The 16,845-nt window shown below is 44.5% G+C and overlaps 1 protein-coding gene across 2 annotated transcripts in view; it reads left to right on the forward strand.

Moving 5' to 3' along the window:
* The window catches only part of TP53BP2 (tumor protein p53 binding protein 2), a 65,588-nt gene that overhangs the window by 414 nt on the left and 48,329 nt on the right, over positions 1-16,845 (forward strand). The window contains exon 1 of one of the 2 annotated variants that reach the window (XM_081857779.1): positions 13,980-14,269. The exons of the other annotated variant lie outside the window; for it this stretch is intronic. Within the exon in view, the coding sequence (XP_081713905.1) occupies positions 14,243-14,269 (27 nt within the window). The 5' untranslated portion in view covers positions 13,980-14,242. Of the gene's footprint in view, positions 1-13,979; positions 14,270-16,845 lie in introns of those variants that run through there. 2 annotated transcript variants of the gene reach the window in all.

Below are 16,845 nucleotides of genomic sequence, written 5' to 3' on the forward strand. Positions count from 1 at the left end.
CGAAGTCTGTAACCTGAAGCATATGTAACCTGAAGCGTATGTAACCCGAGGTACCACTGTACTTGAAACATCTGGGAGTTTCCTAGCATGGCAAATACAGTATACTTAATCTTTTTGCTTTTCCTTCTTTGCCCTTCTCTTTAAAAATTCACCACAGGCCAGAACATAGAAAGCTAAAAGTCAGACCTTTGTTGTATCTAGCTCAGTATTGCTGACACTGGCTGAAAAGCCCTAAAACAGGGCTGAAAAGTTTGTATCTGCGACAAATGGGTTGTACCTTACAGCCATGTCAAGGTAGGACAGGTTGCAGGACACTTTGTTACTTATTGCAACCTAGAACTGCCAGCATCTGTGCATTTTTAACTCTTTGCTAGAGTTTTTGTCACAGCATCTTAGATTAAATTGACACTTGCCCCCCACACCACCACTGGTGACATATTGAGCCAGACCCAGATAAAGAAGCAGGAGCCTAGGAAATGACAAATTAGTTATCTTCTTCTCTCCTATACAGCTATAGGGAAAATACTTCCAGACAGAGCTGCATTAGGCAAAGGTTAGCAATGTGGTACCCATGGGTGAAAGGGAAGCCATGAGAGATTCCTCTGCCGCTCATTAAACTTTTGAGTGCCTCCCCCCTGCTGCCAACTTGGTCATGAGGTGATGAGAGCGTTTACCCTTTTCTCTTTGGAAAGTATGTAGAGGTTAAGGAGGAAGTTGGGAAGTTTCTCCTGTCTTTTTCAGCTTTATTTGCTTTTCAAGACTCGGATTAATTGATAAAGCAAAATGGTTCTCTCTCTCTCTCTCTCTCTCTCTCTCTCTGTCTTTCTCTGGGGGGGGGGAGGGGCAGGGGGCACTGATCCAAGAGAAAGGTGAGACAATTGACCTTGAGCAATCAAAAATCCAAGTGTACTGAGGGGCCTAAAAACTTTGGCAACCTTTACCTTTGTCATAAGAATTTAAGGTCTCAAATATAAAAATGTATATTAAATATAAATGTCTATATAAATGAAATTAAATGTTCATACATTTACAAGGCAAACACATAAGTATATAAACCACACGTCTGAAATAGTACAGGAGAGCAATCCTGAAACCATTTTGACTCTCCCAAATTGATCTCAAATGTTTCTCTGCAAGGAGGAAGAAAATGGGAAAGCCTCTCCATTGTCTTTTGCTTACCTGCATTTAGGGCATATTTGTGTATGAATTGGGTGGGCCTGTGACCTGGATTCAGGAATTAAAGTATTTACCATCACAAAAGAATGGCCAGGCTGCCCAAGTAAAGCAATCAGTGACCACCTCAGGTATCCTGGGAGGCAGGATTTCTGTTGTAGACCACCTCCTTCTGTGATGTACGTATGATGTTTTTGGGGGTGGTCTTGAGCTACAGGGTGGGCAATTTCAAAAGTCTATGTAAGTGCTTGCACACCATTGTTCTGGGTTCCTCCTCCCTCCTGCATGTGGTGAGTGAGGACCCTGTTGCAACAGTTTAATAAAGTTCAGGCTTACAAGCTGCTTTGCTTCTCAATATTCTCTGGTTGGCCTCTGTTATTTTCTCCTACCGATAGGGAACCCACGTAAGGACTCTAGATGGGCTCTTGGATACCCCATAAGGGAAAAGGAGCAGGTTTTTTCTACATCACCCTAGACATTCTTTATTGCATAAAGAAACAGGTTGCCTTTGAGAATATGCAGAGTGCTTGCCCGCCCCCAGGAACCCATGTTTGAAAAGCAGATCTCATGCCAAGTTAGCCACATGTAGTTGAGAAAATATGGCAAGTCCGCCATGTGTTCGCAGTATAACAATAATAAATTGCAAAGAACAGCTCAAATTATCTCCTACTAATTTTAAATACTTATAACTCTCTAATGTACAGGCATCAAATACTAAACAATAAAAGGCAAAGACTTCTGACAGATATTATATTACTGTCAGCCAGAAAAAGATTTTGGGAGGATCCACTGCTTAGCATCATAATTAGCTAGACAGCTAAGCTACCTGTTAATTTTGTGGCAATGTCTTCTTAGACTCGGGAAGTCACTGGAAATAATGGGCGAACCCACTAATTAAACATAGGATGTTAATGGTTGCTCACAATGCCCAAAATTGCCACAACACAATTGCATGAAGTATGTTAACATGTGACTTGCATGTTTGTTACATGTTCACCATCTTTACAGTGCTTAAACATCATCAAGTAGTAGTTGTGTGTTCCCAAATGTTTTGAAAGGCACACTTGACCTGTGGCTCTCTGGGAAAGCTGTTGTCCAACAACTACAGATATATAAACACACATATTGACTGTGCAGACTCTTCTTGAGAAAAAGCGGTCACTTCCAGGTGACCTGTTTATTGAGCACTCATCCTGATTTGTTTGTGGGGAGGCTATATGACATTGCAGCATTACAGCAAGCAATAATTCTCTCACCCTGATCAGTGCAATTTCCCATCACTTTCCTTATCACAAAAACTCCACAAGAGTGCTATATCAACCTTAATTGTGCAATCTTAATTTGCTGATTGAATCCCACCCAAAAATAATGATAGTTTGGAAGCTCCCAATAAATAAATAGGAGGAATCTGACCCATCCTTCAGGAAGGAGGAGGATAGGAAAATATTTTGAGACTCAGCTGTTGTTCAGATTAACATTACCACAGAATATGTCTCGATAGCTGTGGGACTGCTTACAGCATCAAAAAGACTCTCCTTTTTTAACCAGCTTTAAGTATTATTTAATTTTTATTTAATCAAAGGTTTTTACAGAACTTTATTAGTGCTTTTCCACACCAGAGTTTACTGTTTGGACTACTCCGATTAAATGGGAATGCAAAGGATGTTACCCTTAAACAACACAAATCCAGATGCTTTCCTCTTGTAAAATTGGGTCTACCTGATTTGGGAGTAATCTGATACACTGGGGGAAATATGCAGCAAAGTAAAGTGTGGAAATATAGGCTATTTAGACTTTTAAAGTATCCCCTTCTAAGTTACTTTCAAAGTTCCTCACACATTTGTGTGGTAAATTAAAAAGAGACCACATGTTTGGTAAGTTAAAAATGGTTTACTAGCAAACTCTTCAAAGGTCAGATTCAAGTGCTTTCCCATACAGCAGCAAGAAAAGATATATAGTATGACTTAGGTAGGGATGCGGGTGGCGCTGTGGGTAAAACCTCAGCGCCTAGGACTTTCCGATCACATGGTCGGCGGTTCGCTCCCGTCGTTCAGTCCCAGTGCCTGCCAACCTAGCAGTTCGAAAGCACCCCCGGGTGCAAGTAGATAAATAGGGACCGCTTACCAGCGGGAAGGTAAACGGCGTTCCATGTGCTGCGCTGGCTCGCCAGATGCAGCTTGTCACACTGGCCACGTGACCCGGAAGTGTCTCCGGACAGCGCTGGCTCCCGGCCTATAGAGTGAGATGAGCGCACAACCCTAAAGTCTGTCAAGATACGGGCAGGGGTACCTTTACCTTTACCTTTATGACTTAGGTTCCAGAAGTGGTTGTCCTAAATCATTTGTATATAAAGCTTGGAGCATCCAGTTTAGAATTCCTTACTTGTAGGGTTCACATGGTGGAATGAAAGAACAAAGGCCTGATAATCCTTTTTCCCAAGGTGAGGAGGAGGGCCTTGCTAAGCCTGGCAGGACAGCTTACTCTATGTTCTTAACCACTTCATGCATTAATTAGAGTTAAGTATATTGGTTATATGTGAATTTGTTGTTGTTTAGTCGTTTAGTCGTGTCCGACTCTTCGTGACCCCATGGACCAGAGCACGCCAGGCACTCCTGTCTTCCACTGCCTCCCGCAGTTTGGTCAGACTATATGTGAATAGATATCTTCATATAATCCATCATATTATTTGGGGCTGGATTTCTAGGTCAGTCAGTGATAATAGCTTTTAAATAGGCCAGAGCGGTAGCATCTCTTATACCAGGGGTCAGCAACCCGCGGCTCCGGAGCCGCATGTGGCTCTTTTACACCTTTGCCGTGGCTCCGGGGCGGATACTAGCGAGGGAAGGAGGCGCATTGTGCGCCCCAACACTCCCCACTGTGGAGGGCACTGTACTGGCTGTGACGTCGCATGGGGGCGGTGCATGCGTTAGTCACGCACCGTCCTGACGTCACCTTCCCGCCCACCCGCCCACTACATTGTAAGGGGCATGTACGCTGGTCACTGTTTTGCAGGGGAGTGAAGAACACGCACATAAAAAAAGGTAGCTTGTTAATTTAACATTTATTTCTATGAGGAGGAGTAATTCTGAGGGGTCAAACAAAGAAATAATAAAAAAGTGACAAAAAAGTTATTTTTATAATGACGAGTTTTGCGGCTCCCAGTTGTTTCTTCTTCGGAAACGGGTCCAAGTGGCTCTTTTTGTCTTAAAGGTTGCAGACCCCTGTCTTATACTGTACATTGCGTATAGATTTCAAAGAATATATAAGCAATAATGTTTTAATATTGTACTGGGGACAGGGCAAACACCAGCCTGCAAATTGAATTAACACAATCAGAATGGAGAACTCAGACTCAAATCTTACAGGGTTGGCTTCAGAACTGAGGGTTTTTTTGGACAAAGTGCTCTCTAGGGAGCCCCCTTCTCTACCAGAAGGTGTACTTGGTAGCAATGGGTGACAGCAGCAAAGTAGCAAAGTGTACTTCTAGCAACAGCACTAGGTGACTGGGTCTAATCACCATTTCAGTTTTCCACAATGCTCTCAAAGCTCTGTTGTTCCAGGGCATTGTGGGAAATTTAAATGGCAGGTGGTCTGAGTCACTTGGCACTACTTGCAGCATTAGACCAAGAAAAGGGCCCAGGGAAAAATCAGCAGGGGCCCTGACCGGGCCCTGGGGCCTTGGCAGCCGCCCAAGAATGCCAGGTGCTGCTGCCTGCTCTGAAATCCCATCTGAATGATGTTTGTGCATGATGTCATCCCTACATATGAAAACAATTATTAGGTAAACATTTATAATAATAGTAATTAGAACCAGCTAAATTACATCAAGGGTGGGTGTGTGTGGTGCTAAACAGGAAAGGTCTAGAGTGTGAGAAAATACGGCCAACCCACTTCTGATAAGGAGGATGCATGATCCGATCTCCTAGTATTTTGTTTAAATTAAAAAAGGCACAGGGGCATGGGCACTGAATTGGATCAGAGCAGTGGTACTGGGGAATGGGATACTTAACTCCTCCTGATCTATTTGCAGGTGGGGCAAAAGGCAGGAGAGATAGGATTGGCATATTTCAAAAAGTGAAAATCTGGACAAAAAAGTTGTTGAGCTTTTTGGGGGGAGGGCAAAGCCCTAGGAGAGATAAATAAAAACAATATTCAGCTGCACTCGTTAACTCTCGCTGCTTTCAATGGAGGGCAGCATGAGAGCTCAGCTATTCCTCTAAAATAAAATTGTCTTAAAATTGGGTGATCATGCCTTGTGTCATTGAGCAATTAATTGCTCAGCCCCTTTGGCGCATTTATGCTGATGAAATAATCAGCTTCTAATCTGTTTACAGGACATTGCGATTTGCTCTGGGCAAGCCATAGCCTGATTGGCTAGAACACTCTTTACTGTACATTCTAGGCTGTATTGTCCAGGATTTTGCTAGGAAATCAGGGAAACTGGGACTCCTTTACTGAATTGTTCTGCTCCTATAACGGCCTTGATCCTTGCTTCATTCTTTCTACCCAGCATGGAGACAACTTCTAGGGTCAAGGGGGCTTCCCCCCCCCACAAAATATTTGAGGGGGCTGCCCCCCCAGTTGATGGGCATTGCCATTCAAATGGTGTGTGCACACCATGTCATGTACACAATATTATATGGGGCAGGGCTTATCTGAGCCCCCCCCCAATATTTTATTAAAGCTGGCACCCCAGTTTTCTCCCAGCCCCATTTAATGCAAATTAAGGGAAAGAGCAATTAAGCTGTAATGTGACTTTCAGACACCTGTTAACCTTGATAGCTTTCCTTCTAAGACACTTCAGCACTAACCATACACATGCAATTTGACATGCGGAGATAATCATACACTATGCCACTCACTATTAACTAACTTTCCTTCGTCTTTCTTCCCCAACTCAAAAGGCTACTTTTGATTTTTAAAGTCCTAAATAGCCTGGAACCACAATATTCAATCACCTTCTTGCATTTGAGTATACCTGGATGCCTAGATCATCTTCAGAAGTCTTTTTAAGTGTTGCTGTGGAACAACAAGTGTGTGAGAGAGGCAGGCATATAGGATAGGATCTTATCTCTTGCCTGATGCCTTTCTCATATGAGGTGATTTTACTGAGGCTACTTGGCTGCAAAATATTGATGCTGTTGATCTTACTTATTTTTGATGAATTGTCTATCTTCCTTTTATCTGTGGCTGTTTTATGTATTTTTAAAATGTTGTTTTTTTATTATGCCTGGTGTTTTAACTTCAAGTCGCTCTGTTGATTTATGGTGAATGGAAAGGCAGGCTACAAATATTTTTAATTAACAAACCAAACATCCTCTTCTCACTAAAAGACGTTGTCAGGGGTTCAGGAGCAGAGGCACAGGGAAGATGGGAGATGGAGAGCGAGGGCGAGGAATCAGAGGGCAGTGTAGGAGGAGACAGTGGTCCGAGGGATTCCATAAGCCTCTCCAGCGAATCGGAAGATTCACAGAAGGGAGCGCCAGTGGCCAGGGGTAGGGGGGTCCCAAGGGGAACGCCCCAGGAGCAAGGGGGGAGCAGGGACTCCCAGAGTAGTAGTTGGAGATCAGGACCAGCTTCCCCACCAGAGCAGAGTGGGGGGGAAGGGTCCCAGGCATCGGGACCAGTACTTCCCCCACCAGGGAGAGAAGACGAGGCAGAGCTGACCACGCCTTCCTCGGAGAGTCGTACAACGGAGGGGAGGTCAGATCCGGCCAGTGTCACGGAAGAGGGAAGCAGTGATAGAAGCAGTGTAACGGTTAGGAGAAAGGTCACTGGGTTGGCGTGAGAAGCAAGTTCAAATGTACAGGAGCGCGGGACAGCAGAGAGTGAGGATTGGGAACCGGGTCCTAAAGCACGCCGGAGGCAAGGGGAGGAGCTAAGCGACTCAGCGTCGGAAGAGTCCAGGAAGGGCAATGCCCCAGCGGGCAGGAGGACCCAGAGGAGGAGAGAGCAGCGCAGAAGGTGGAGCAGGGCTAGGATCTTAAACTGGTGCGGAAGGGGAAGTGATTCAGATAGGACTTCGCCGATCTAGAGTCTAGACGTAGGGTTGCACGCTCTGGCTTTAAAATGGGAATTATACTTCAATAAAGACTTTTGTACATAATATCAGCCTGGCGTTGGTCCTCTGTGAGCTGGGACCTAGAGGCAGCCCTGACAGACGTTAACAAAGCAACAAGTGTCCTCAGTGTTGTATTGATTCTCCATGCTGGAAACTTCAGAAATGCACTTGAAGTATCAGTACAAACCACTAGGGAGCATTTGTGGTTTTGTGAAGCTTGAGGAAGAGGAATGTGGATTGTTGTGCCTGTAACATTTAATTTACATCACAGGCAAATGCAGCAAGCTGGAGACCAAAGGATGAAGCAGGGGCTTTGCAGATGGAAACAGCAAGGAACCCTGTGGCCCTGTATACTAACAGATTTATTGTGGCATAAGCTTTGGTTACACTCAGCTAACAGAACAGAATGCTCCAGAATTTTAGAGCTATTTAGCTGGATGGGACTTACTCCCAAATGAGTGTGTATAATTATTACAGCCCAACTGATGTTAATGCAATTATAGCTTGCTGAGTTTCAAGTATATGTGGGGCTTGTGAACTTTGCAGAATGTAAGTACAGATTGAACACGCACATATATGTGCTTTCTCTTACAAATCAAATGACAAAGTTTTGAAGGACATTAAATAGTAACCATTTGACTATAGTCAAAACAAAACAAATTCCTTCCAGTAGCACCTGGAATTTGTTTTGTTTTGACTATGGCAGACCAACACGGCTACCTATCTGTAACTGGAACATTTGACTATAGCATTTGATGACTGCTCTGCAGCAACAAACTACAGAACTTTCAAAAACTTTCAATACCTTTTTAGAGATACTGTACTATAGGATACTTAATTTCAACTAAGCTGCCCTGTGAAATGTTCCTATTCTAAACTAAGACAGGTAAACAGTTTCAGAAATGTTTGTTACAGACTAAAAATTACATGGTTGTCCACCTTGACGGAGAAGTCAATGCTGCTTTCAAAACGTTTTATTTGATTATTGTTGTTATTAGAAAAAAAGGTTGCAATTTTGAAGTACAAGAAAATTTGAGTGTTGTTTATGTAACACAAATGAAAGAGTTAATTGTAGTGTTTTGACTGTTCCAGGCGTTGCTAAGATACGCTCTTGGGGTTTAGCCAATGAAAAGCACCACAGATGACATAATGGTGTTGCTTCATGTTTCCGCTGTCTTGCCAAGTCAAAAATTGCTGGAGATTTGACAGGCTACAGTTCTCTGGGAAGCTCGGTTTTCATTGCTGTTGCAATTGCTGAGAGCAATTGCTTTTAAAACTTCCGTTCTTTCCTAACCTCCTCTCGTCTTCTCTGGAAATATAACCTTCCTTGATAATGCAGCAAGTTCTAGTCACCTTTCAAGCAGCTGTGGTCATCTGATTGCTTTTCTATGTGACCAGAATACTTTTCAGCTGGTGAAGAGCTATATAGAAATTTATTCTTCTAGTTAGGAACTGAGAACGGACCATGCATTCAGGTATATTGCATAAATAGATAAAATTAAAAATCACGCAGCATTGAGAATATTGTGCTACAATTGCTGCAGCAGCCAGAAAAATCAAGTGGTTTGCCAAAACCTGACGTCCCACAAAAACCCTCAGCATTTTTCAAGTGGCCCATGGGGGGGGGGAATGGTTGGGAAATCACGGGCAACAGTTCTCCAGGATTTCAGAGAGGAGCCTTTCCTGGTCATACCTGAGATGCTGGGGCCTTTTGCCTGCAAATAAGTTGCTCTGCCACTGAAGTACGGGCCTTTTCCTCTTCATTCTGCCATTACCCCTAGGCAGAAATAATTCCTACAACCATAACAGGCACACATAACATTTGACTGCTCATGTTGTGTTATATTTCTTGGAAGAAGAAGAAGAAGAAGAGTTTGGATTTGATATCCCGCCTTTTACTCCCTTTTAAGGAGTCTCAAAGCGGCTAACATTCTCCTTTCCCTTCCTCCCTCACAACAAATACTCTGTGAGGTTAGTGGGGCTAAGAGACTTCAAAGAAGTGTGACTAGCCCAAGGTCACCCAGCAGCTGCAGGTGGAGGAGCGGAGACGCGAACCTGGTTCCCCAGATTACGAGACTACCGCTCTTAACCACTACACCACACTGGAAAGCGCTCCTGTATGTCTTCTTCCTCTTCTGAAAATGCTCTAAGCACTGCTATTTTTCTAGAAAAGAGGTGCCATAACTTACCATGAACACCTGCCTCGTTCTCTTAGAATAGCAATGGCTCCCAGCTGAGAGGTGCCGGAACAGAGTTCCAGTGAGTGCCTGCTGAAAAAAGACCCTGGCTCTAAGACTTAAGGCATAAATCCAGCAGCATGTTGTGATGGTGGTCATAGTTGATAAAGCTTTTTGAACTGGATGATTGAGGCTGGTTTTCTCACATGTGAATGGCGGGTTTGAACCAGATCAAACTCTCACATGTTTATCTCCTCGTTCTGACACTTGCACCCGTCCCATTGCAAGGTGCATGCTGTTAGGAACATGGAGATTCAGCTCTGTGTGAAGTAATGTACAAGTAGGTACTCACTGTTCTAAGAAGATACATTTGCACATCATACTAAGCTGGGATTGGTTTCTACCTGCCTGTTCCTGTTACCGTATTCTCAATAAAGCCTGCACAGTACCCGTTTCCTTGTTTCAGGGCATGTTTTTGAGCAGCAGAGAGAATAAAAGCCTGAGTCTGATCATAGCTGGAAACTAGAATTTGTTGTAAACATTGAGAAAGTTATTCTTTAGGGGGGAAATTTGATTTAGGGTGAAAGGGATTTAAAAAATAATATGACTGCATAGCTTCTACAAAAAGAGCAGACTTACTTTTCTCAGGCCTTTTAATTATTCATTCAAAATCTGAATTATTCTCAAATTATATAACTATATTTTGGTAATAGATGGCAGCCCTACTTATCTCCTCCCCCCCCCCCCCCCCGGCATTCTGAATTTCAGGTTTATTCACACTTTGGGACCTTATTTTAAATCTGTGCCATCTGGTTCTTTGCCAGTCTGGATTATATGCCGCCCCTATTTAGTCTGCAAATGGAAAACGTTCAAAAAAATATTACTGATATGGTAAATTAGCATTTGTGTGCATGATAAAGCTCTTGGATAACTGTTATCATGCCTCACCTATACTGCACTTCCTTACTTCCTACTCTCTCTCTCTCACACACACTCACACACACAAGCATGGTTTGTATGGTTATTCTCACTATTGCAGCTCTCCACTTTTCAAAATCATTATCTGAGAGAAACTCGGGAAACTAGGTGAAAAGAGACTGAGGTAAAGGCTAAGAGATATTCTGATGCCAAGAAATCCACCAGAGGCATTTTGTTTTTCCTTTCCCCGTCTCTGACTGCTTTTTGCCTTTGCTATTCATGTGGTTTTTCTGTTTTTTAATTAAGCTCCCAATGCAGTCATGACAGTGGTGAAAGCAAACAGGAACAGACAGGCATGCAAAACATTATGGGAGGCTGGAAAAAGATAGCCCACATTCATCACTAAATTTAAGAGTACTATCTATGACATTGGGACGCGGGTGGCGCTGTGGGTAAAACCTCAGTGCCTAGGACTTGGTCGGCGGTTCGAATCCCTGCGGCGGGGTGAGCTCCCGTCTTTCGGTCCCAGCTCCTGCCCACCTAGCAGTTCGAAAGCACGCCTAAGTGCAAGTAGATAAATAGGTACCGCATTATAGCGGGAAGGTAAATGGTGTTTCTGTGCTCTGTGCTGGTGCTGGCTCGCCAGAGCAGCTTCGTCACGCTGGCCACGTGACCTGGAGGTGTCTCCGGACAGCGCTGGCCCCCGGCCTCTTAAGTGAGATGGGCGCACAACCCTAGAGTCGGACACGACTGGCCCGTACGGGCAGGGGTACCTTTACCTTTACCTTTTTATCTATGACATGAGAGTTCCAGTAGAAGATATTATCTGCATTTGCATCCCTGTAAACTATTCTGCCTGCCTACTCACACAACTGCAACACTTCAACTTATTCCCTGAGGGCTCTTTACTGCACCTCTTGAAGAGTGCTGCTAAATAACCATATCATCGATTACACTAATGGTTACACTAATGTTTAAATAAGGTATTAACATTATTAGCTGTTCGAACAACTGCATCACACATCTCACTTCAAATTGTGTGCAAAGCACTTTGAGGATAAAATCACTTGTATCTGCCTGCACCTTGACTGTGCTGTTGTAGCAGATGTGTCCAGAACGTTGCCCAGTCCTGTTACTTTGGATGAGCTTCAGTTAGTAAGGCTTGAGGATGGGGACAAGGTGTTTGGTTTGACCACCTGTGCTCTTGCCCCTTGCTCATGGCTGATAAAAAACTTGCAGGGAGGGGATAGGTGGCTGGGTCTGGATACGTGATTTGATGCCTCCCTTGTAAGAGGTGGTAGTGGTCCCTGCTTGCTTGAAGGAGCTAGTGATAAGACCACTCCTTAAGAAACCATTTGCCAACAGAGCAAATAGCCCCAAATGGCTAGTGAAGCAACTCCATGCTACAGGGGCATGCCAGACAAAGTCAAATATCACAAACATTAAAATGCAAACAGAAAACCTGAGCCATTCCCTAGTCTTAACTGGTAGAACTAAGTTCCCAGGTAAGTGGTTATAGAGTTGCATACCTCCAGTTACCTGGGTATAAGCCCCACTGAGCATAATGGGACTTACTTCAATGTAGATAGAGTTTTTTGTGTGTGATGGTGGCCACTGGTGTGGAATACTGTCACCCTTATTTTGCTGCCCATGAGATCCATTTAGTGCTGGCATCTATGGCACTTTTACCAAGATGCAAGTACTGGTACCTCATTTTTAGCAACAACAAAAAAGCACTGAGAAAAAGAGAATAATACACATCAAACAATCAACCCGAACACATGTTTATTGAGGGGGAAAAGAAAGACACAAAAGTTGTAGAAAGCAGCCATGTAAGTTCTGATACATGAAACTAAATAAAGAAAAGGAGGGGGGGAGGACTGTGACAATATTTATAGAGCATTTTGCTTAAGCATACAATATAGGCTTTTAGCTCAACAGTGCCCAACCCTTCATTTTGATATAGGTGGGATGGTACATTTGTGTCAACATTTCTCAGTCAAACATTACAAGTGCGAGAATAATTGTGATTATTACATAATCCTGGTGTTACAATGCAAAGGTCACTGTCCTAGGATTTTTACAGTCTCTTCCAGTACCACCCTGTTAATGTTGACTGAAAAGTGAGTCCCATTTAATTCAATGGGACATATTTCTAAATAAATATGTATAATAGGATTCTAGTCAATTGCATCTTTGTTCATAGTTTCTTAGGAGATGGAGTAGACTGTAATGTATGTTTACAGACTTTAAAAGTCCACCTGCCCGTTACATATTGCATTGTATACAATGAATATATTGTTTTTGAATGCAAGGAATGTGTGCCATAAGAACATAAGAAGAGCCTGTTGGATCAGGCTAATGGCCTACCCAGTCCAGCATCTTGTTTTCAGAGTGGTCAACCAGACACCTGTGAGAAACCAGCAAGCAGGATTCAAGCACAAGAGTGCTCTCCCCTCTTGTGGTTTCCCTCAGCTGTTATTCAGAAGCATTACTGACTCCAACTGGGTAGGCAGAGCACAGCCATCCTGGCTCGCAACCATCAATAGCTTTGTCCGATTCCCATTTAAAGCCATCTAGGTAGACATCACTGCCTCCTGTGGGAGCGAGTTCCATAGACAAACAAAAATCTATATCCTAGCTCACTTTAGTATAAAAATGGTCTACTCCAGTGGTTCCCAATGAGCCAAGTACTGCAGTGCAGACCCCCTGATTTCAAAAGCCAAGTCATGGACCCCCAACTTTGCAAAATGTTGATATCTCTGTGGTAGTTTTGGTTATGCAAATAGAGTCAGACCACCATACCCTCCAACATGCCCCAGAGCAAAACTGGGATGTGCATCTTCCGGGCCATGCTCCTATGTGAGAGCACTGCACCCAAAAATGCGATTATTATTTTTTTGCACCACTGTTTTGGGGCGCTTTGTTTTCACGTGAGCATGGCCCCTCCAAAACAGAATGTCCCGAATAGTTGACGGGTACGTGCCGCAGTGCCATGGACCTCCTGGGTGTGTTACACAGACCCCCTGGGGCCTGTGGACCACCAATTGCTAACCACTGTTCCGACTCAAATTATACCTAAAAGTGGGGGAGGAGCGCAGAATTACAAAAATAAAGCGCAAACAACCCGAAGCAAAACAAGGGGAGGGGCCGAAAATACACAATTTGCCTACGGGGGACCACCACTCGTTCACGTGAAATCGGATCTGCGCGACCCACATGCGCGCACGAATGCCCTAATAATGTGAGCGCACAGCCACAACTTGTGGTTGGCGAGATGCTTTGGGCGGAATTCTCCCTTAGCATTTTGCAGCGCGTTTTCTGGCTCGGAAGAAGTTCCGAGCGCATGAAGAAAATCTTGCTGCTGCAATTGCTCAAGAGGCAGCAGACCCCTTCTCAGCGAGTCCCCCCTGGGAAAAGGCGGCGGGATGTGCTGCCGCTTCCCCCAGAATGGCGGGAACTTCTCCTCTTGACCCCGGGCGCCAATTCCCCTCAACCTCGCTCGCGTCTGGGGCAGGCGGGCGGCGGTGACGGCGGCGCGCGGAGCTCTCGGCTTCTCGGGAGCCCAGCCTGCTTAGGGGGTGGGACTCGGGCGGGGCCGGGGCTCGCTTGCTCCTCCCTGCCGGGCCGGCGGGGGATAGTTTCGGAGCGGGCTCGAGGGCGGCGGTCGCTTGGTCTGAGGGGAGGCTGGAGCGGGGCTCCGGGAGACCAAGCTCGGGACCAAGCGGGTCTAAAGGAGGCGCAGGCCGGGCGAGTTGCGGACCCGGAGGGAGCTCGCTGGTGGGCGCGGGCCGGGCTGCCTCTCGCAACAGGTCCCTAGGCAAACAAGGGCAGGCCGCTCCGCCTCCCCAGGCCCCAGCCATTGGTCTCCTCCTCGGTCACCGAGGGGGAGGAAGCGGCACCCGTCGCCTCAATGCGGTTCGGGGCCAAAATGATGCCGGTAAGTGCGCCAGCTTGCAAGAGAAGGGGCGCAGGGCGGGGGGGGGGGAAGAGACTTTCCTCCGGCGGGGCGAGGTCGCTAGATCCCGGAGGGGGGATCGGGCTGGTGGTGCCTTGGCCTCTGCCTGCGTCCAGAGAGCTGGTCTTTCTCTGGTGCAACGCAGGCGGCGATTGCTGCCGCCGCCGCCGCTTCCCGGTCCAACTTCCAATGGAGGAAAAGTTGGGAAACGCGGCTTAGGATGGGGAATATTAAAAAGTTACACGCGGCGGCGGGGGGATCTTTAGCGCTCCGTCCCCGTCCCGTCCCCCCCCAAACTGGGTATGTGGCGGGGAGGGAGGGAAGGATCTGGCCAGCTGCTCTCGAGGGATCGATCTAAGATGGGGCAGCTCAGTCCGGACTCGGGGGAGACGCGGGAGGATCAGCAAATGGAGCTGCTGTTCCTGCTCCTCGCAGCGAAACGCGTCGAGAAAATGGAGAGCTGCCCTCCCAGTGCCTTCGTGGAGCGGGGCGGGGGGGGGGGGAGAGAGAGAGAGAGAGAAAGAAAGAAAGAAAGAAAGAAGCTCAGGCGCTACACTTTTTTCTCCCCCTCTGGTCTGCCAAATTCGTGTAACGTTTCCCCTTCCAGAAACCCTGACCAGTTTCGATTGCTTCCTTATTAGAAAGACGCAGACTTAACTAATACCCAGTAGTTCCTGCTTCTCCCTGTGGTCAGTTCAAGTCCAAGGAAATGGAGGATTATAAGCACAAGTTGTGCAGGTAAAAGGGCTATTAGGTTAATAGTTCAAAAGCACTACAGACGGTTGGTTGTATGTATGTACCACGTTCGAGGTGTGTTTGGTAGGAAACCCCGATTTATTGAATGGGAGAAAGCAGGAACCCAAAAAAGTCTGCCTATTTAAAGTAGGTTAGTTATTTCAGGGAAGTAATTAAATCAAAAGGCTTTCTACTCTCCAGTATAACAAGAACTAAGCCACTATTTCAGTCAGAAGCTTCTTCATTCTTTTTGTAGAAATTGTGCATCAATAAAGTCAGATGGTTTATTGATTTCTCAGGTAAATCCCATCCCATCATTCAAAAATGATACTTTCTCAAGGGTTGCTTATGTTTCTTTTACCAGTTTTATATTTCTTATAAAATAAAATGACTAATTCAAAAAACATTTCAGAATATTGGGAAGATGACAGTTCCTAAGAATCATTTAGGACTACTTTGTGCTTTATGACATTGTATATGAAAAATGCTGTTGGTGGAGAAATACATGAAACCTGAGTATCATGTACTTTGGTAATTGTACATACATAGATAAGGATACATACAGGTCCACAATCCATAGGTACAAAGCAAATCCCATTCATATAAGATTTTGTGGGTAACACTGAAATGCTTTCTGCATTAAAAAAATATTGTGTCATGTGTCTGATGCCTCTTAAGGCACAACTGAGATAGGAGAAAATAATAGCACTTCATATCCTTCTGTATAGCTCAAAAAAGCAAGAATTTATTTGCCATGTGTTGTGTTAGCTAGCCACTTTGAAATTATGTTAGAGCTGCGGAAGTAGGGTTGGATATTTCTGCTGCAGATGGAAAGTGCGTACACATATGTATCTCCCATGTTTTCTCTCTGTATTTGTCAAAGAATATATTTTATGTAAACCACTTACAGGTTTTGATGATTAAGTGTACATAAATCCTGTTAATCATTTCAAAGCAACAATGCTTTATTTATCAACTGTTCATAGATAATCACTATTGTTTCATTACACAAGGTATGTGTTAGTTGTAAATATGAAGTTTTCTGTGGGGGAGGGAATTGAATTTTTGTAGCACTCATTTAGGTTTGTTGGTGGAACTTTTCCATTCCTGTCTTGAATATTCTGAGGAAAATGACATAACTGGCTAACTTCTAAGGCCTGCCTCATTTTGAGAATGTTTTGTGTGTGTCGGTGGGTTAAGAGGTAGCTCATATTGATTTTTAAAACATTGGCAGTTGTAAGTATCAGCAAAGTTATTGCTGACCCTGCAGCATTACCTGAAATTCTGTGGACAAGGGATCACCCCCTTGTCTTTCCTTCTAGAGTCTAGACCCTATTTTAATAATCTGGCAAAGTCCTTGTTCCTTGAAGATCACTGGGTTGCGTTCAATATACCATGTGCAGTGTCAGGAAGATTTTTTTTTTCCAAATTGCTGCAGTTGACTAACATAGTAATTGGGAAAAATCATGGAACTTGCCTAGGAGCACCTTTACTAACCAACCTCTTACTTCTAATAGAACTTGTCCCCAGTAATTTAATATATTAGCCTATATAAACACTCTCCTGTTCCCACAACCAGAATAAATGAAGACAGGTGCAAGTGTAAATTTTTCCCAATTTCAGTTATTGGCCTAGTTCACATGTTATGCAAGCCAGAGTTAATAGTTTATCATGAATGAAGAAATGATTCCTTCTTTGCTTCTCCTGTAGCAGGAATAACAAACCACAAATCCTGGCATACATTTGAATTAGAGATCCCTTTGTTTCACTAACATATGGATCGGTAAGCCAATAACAAACCTTGACATCCCATTTTGGTCTTT

The sequence above is a fragment of the Podarcis erhardii genome (genome assembly GCF_964252035.2).
Source record: "Podarcis erhardii genome assembly, chromosome: 3".
NCBI classification, from domain to species: domain Eukaryota; kingdom Metazoa; phylum Chordata; class Lepidosauria; order Squamata; family Lacertidae; genus Podarcis; species Podarcis erhardii.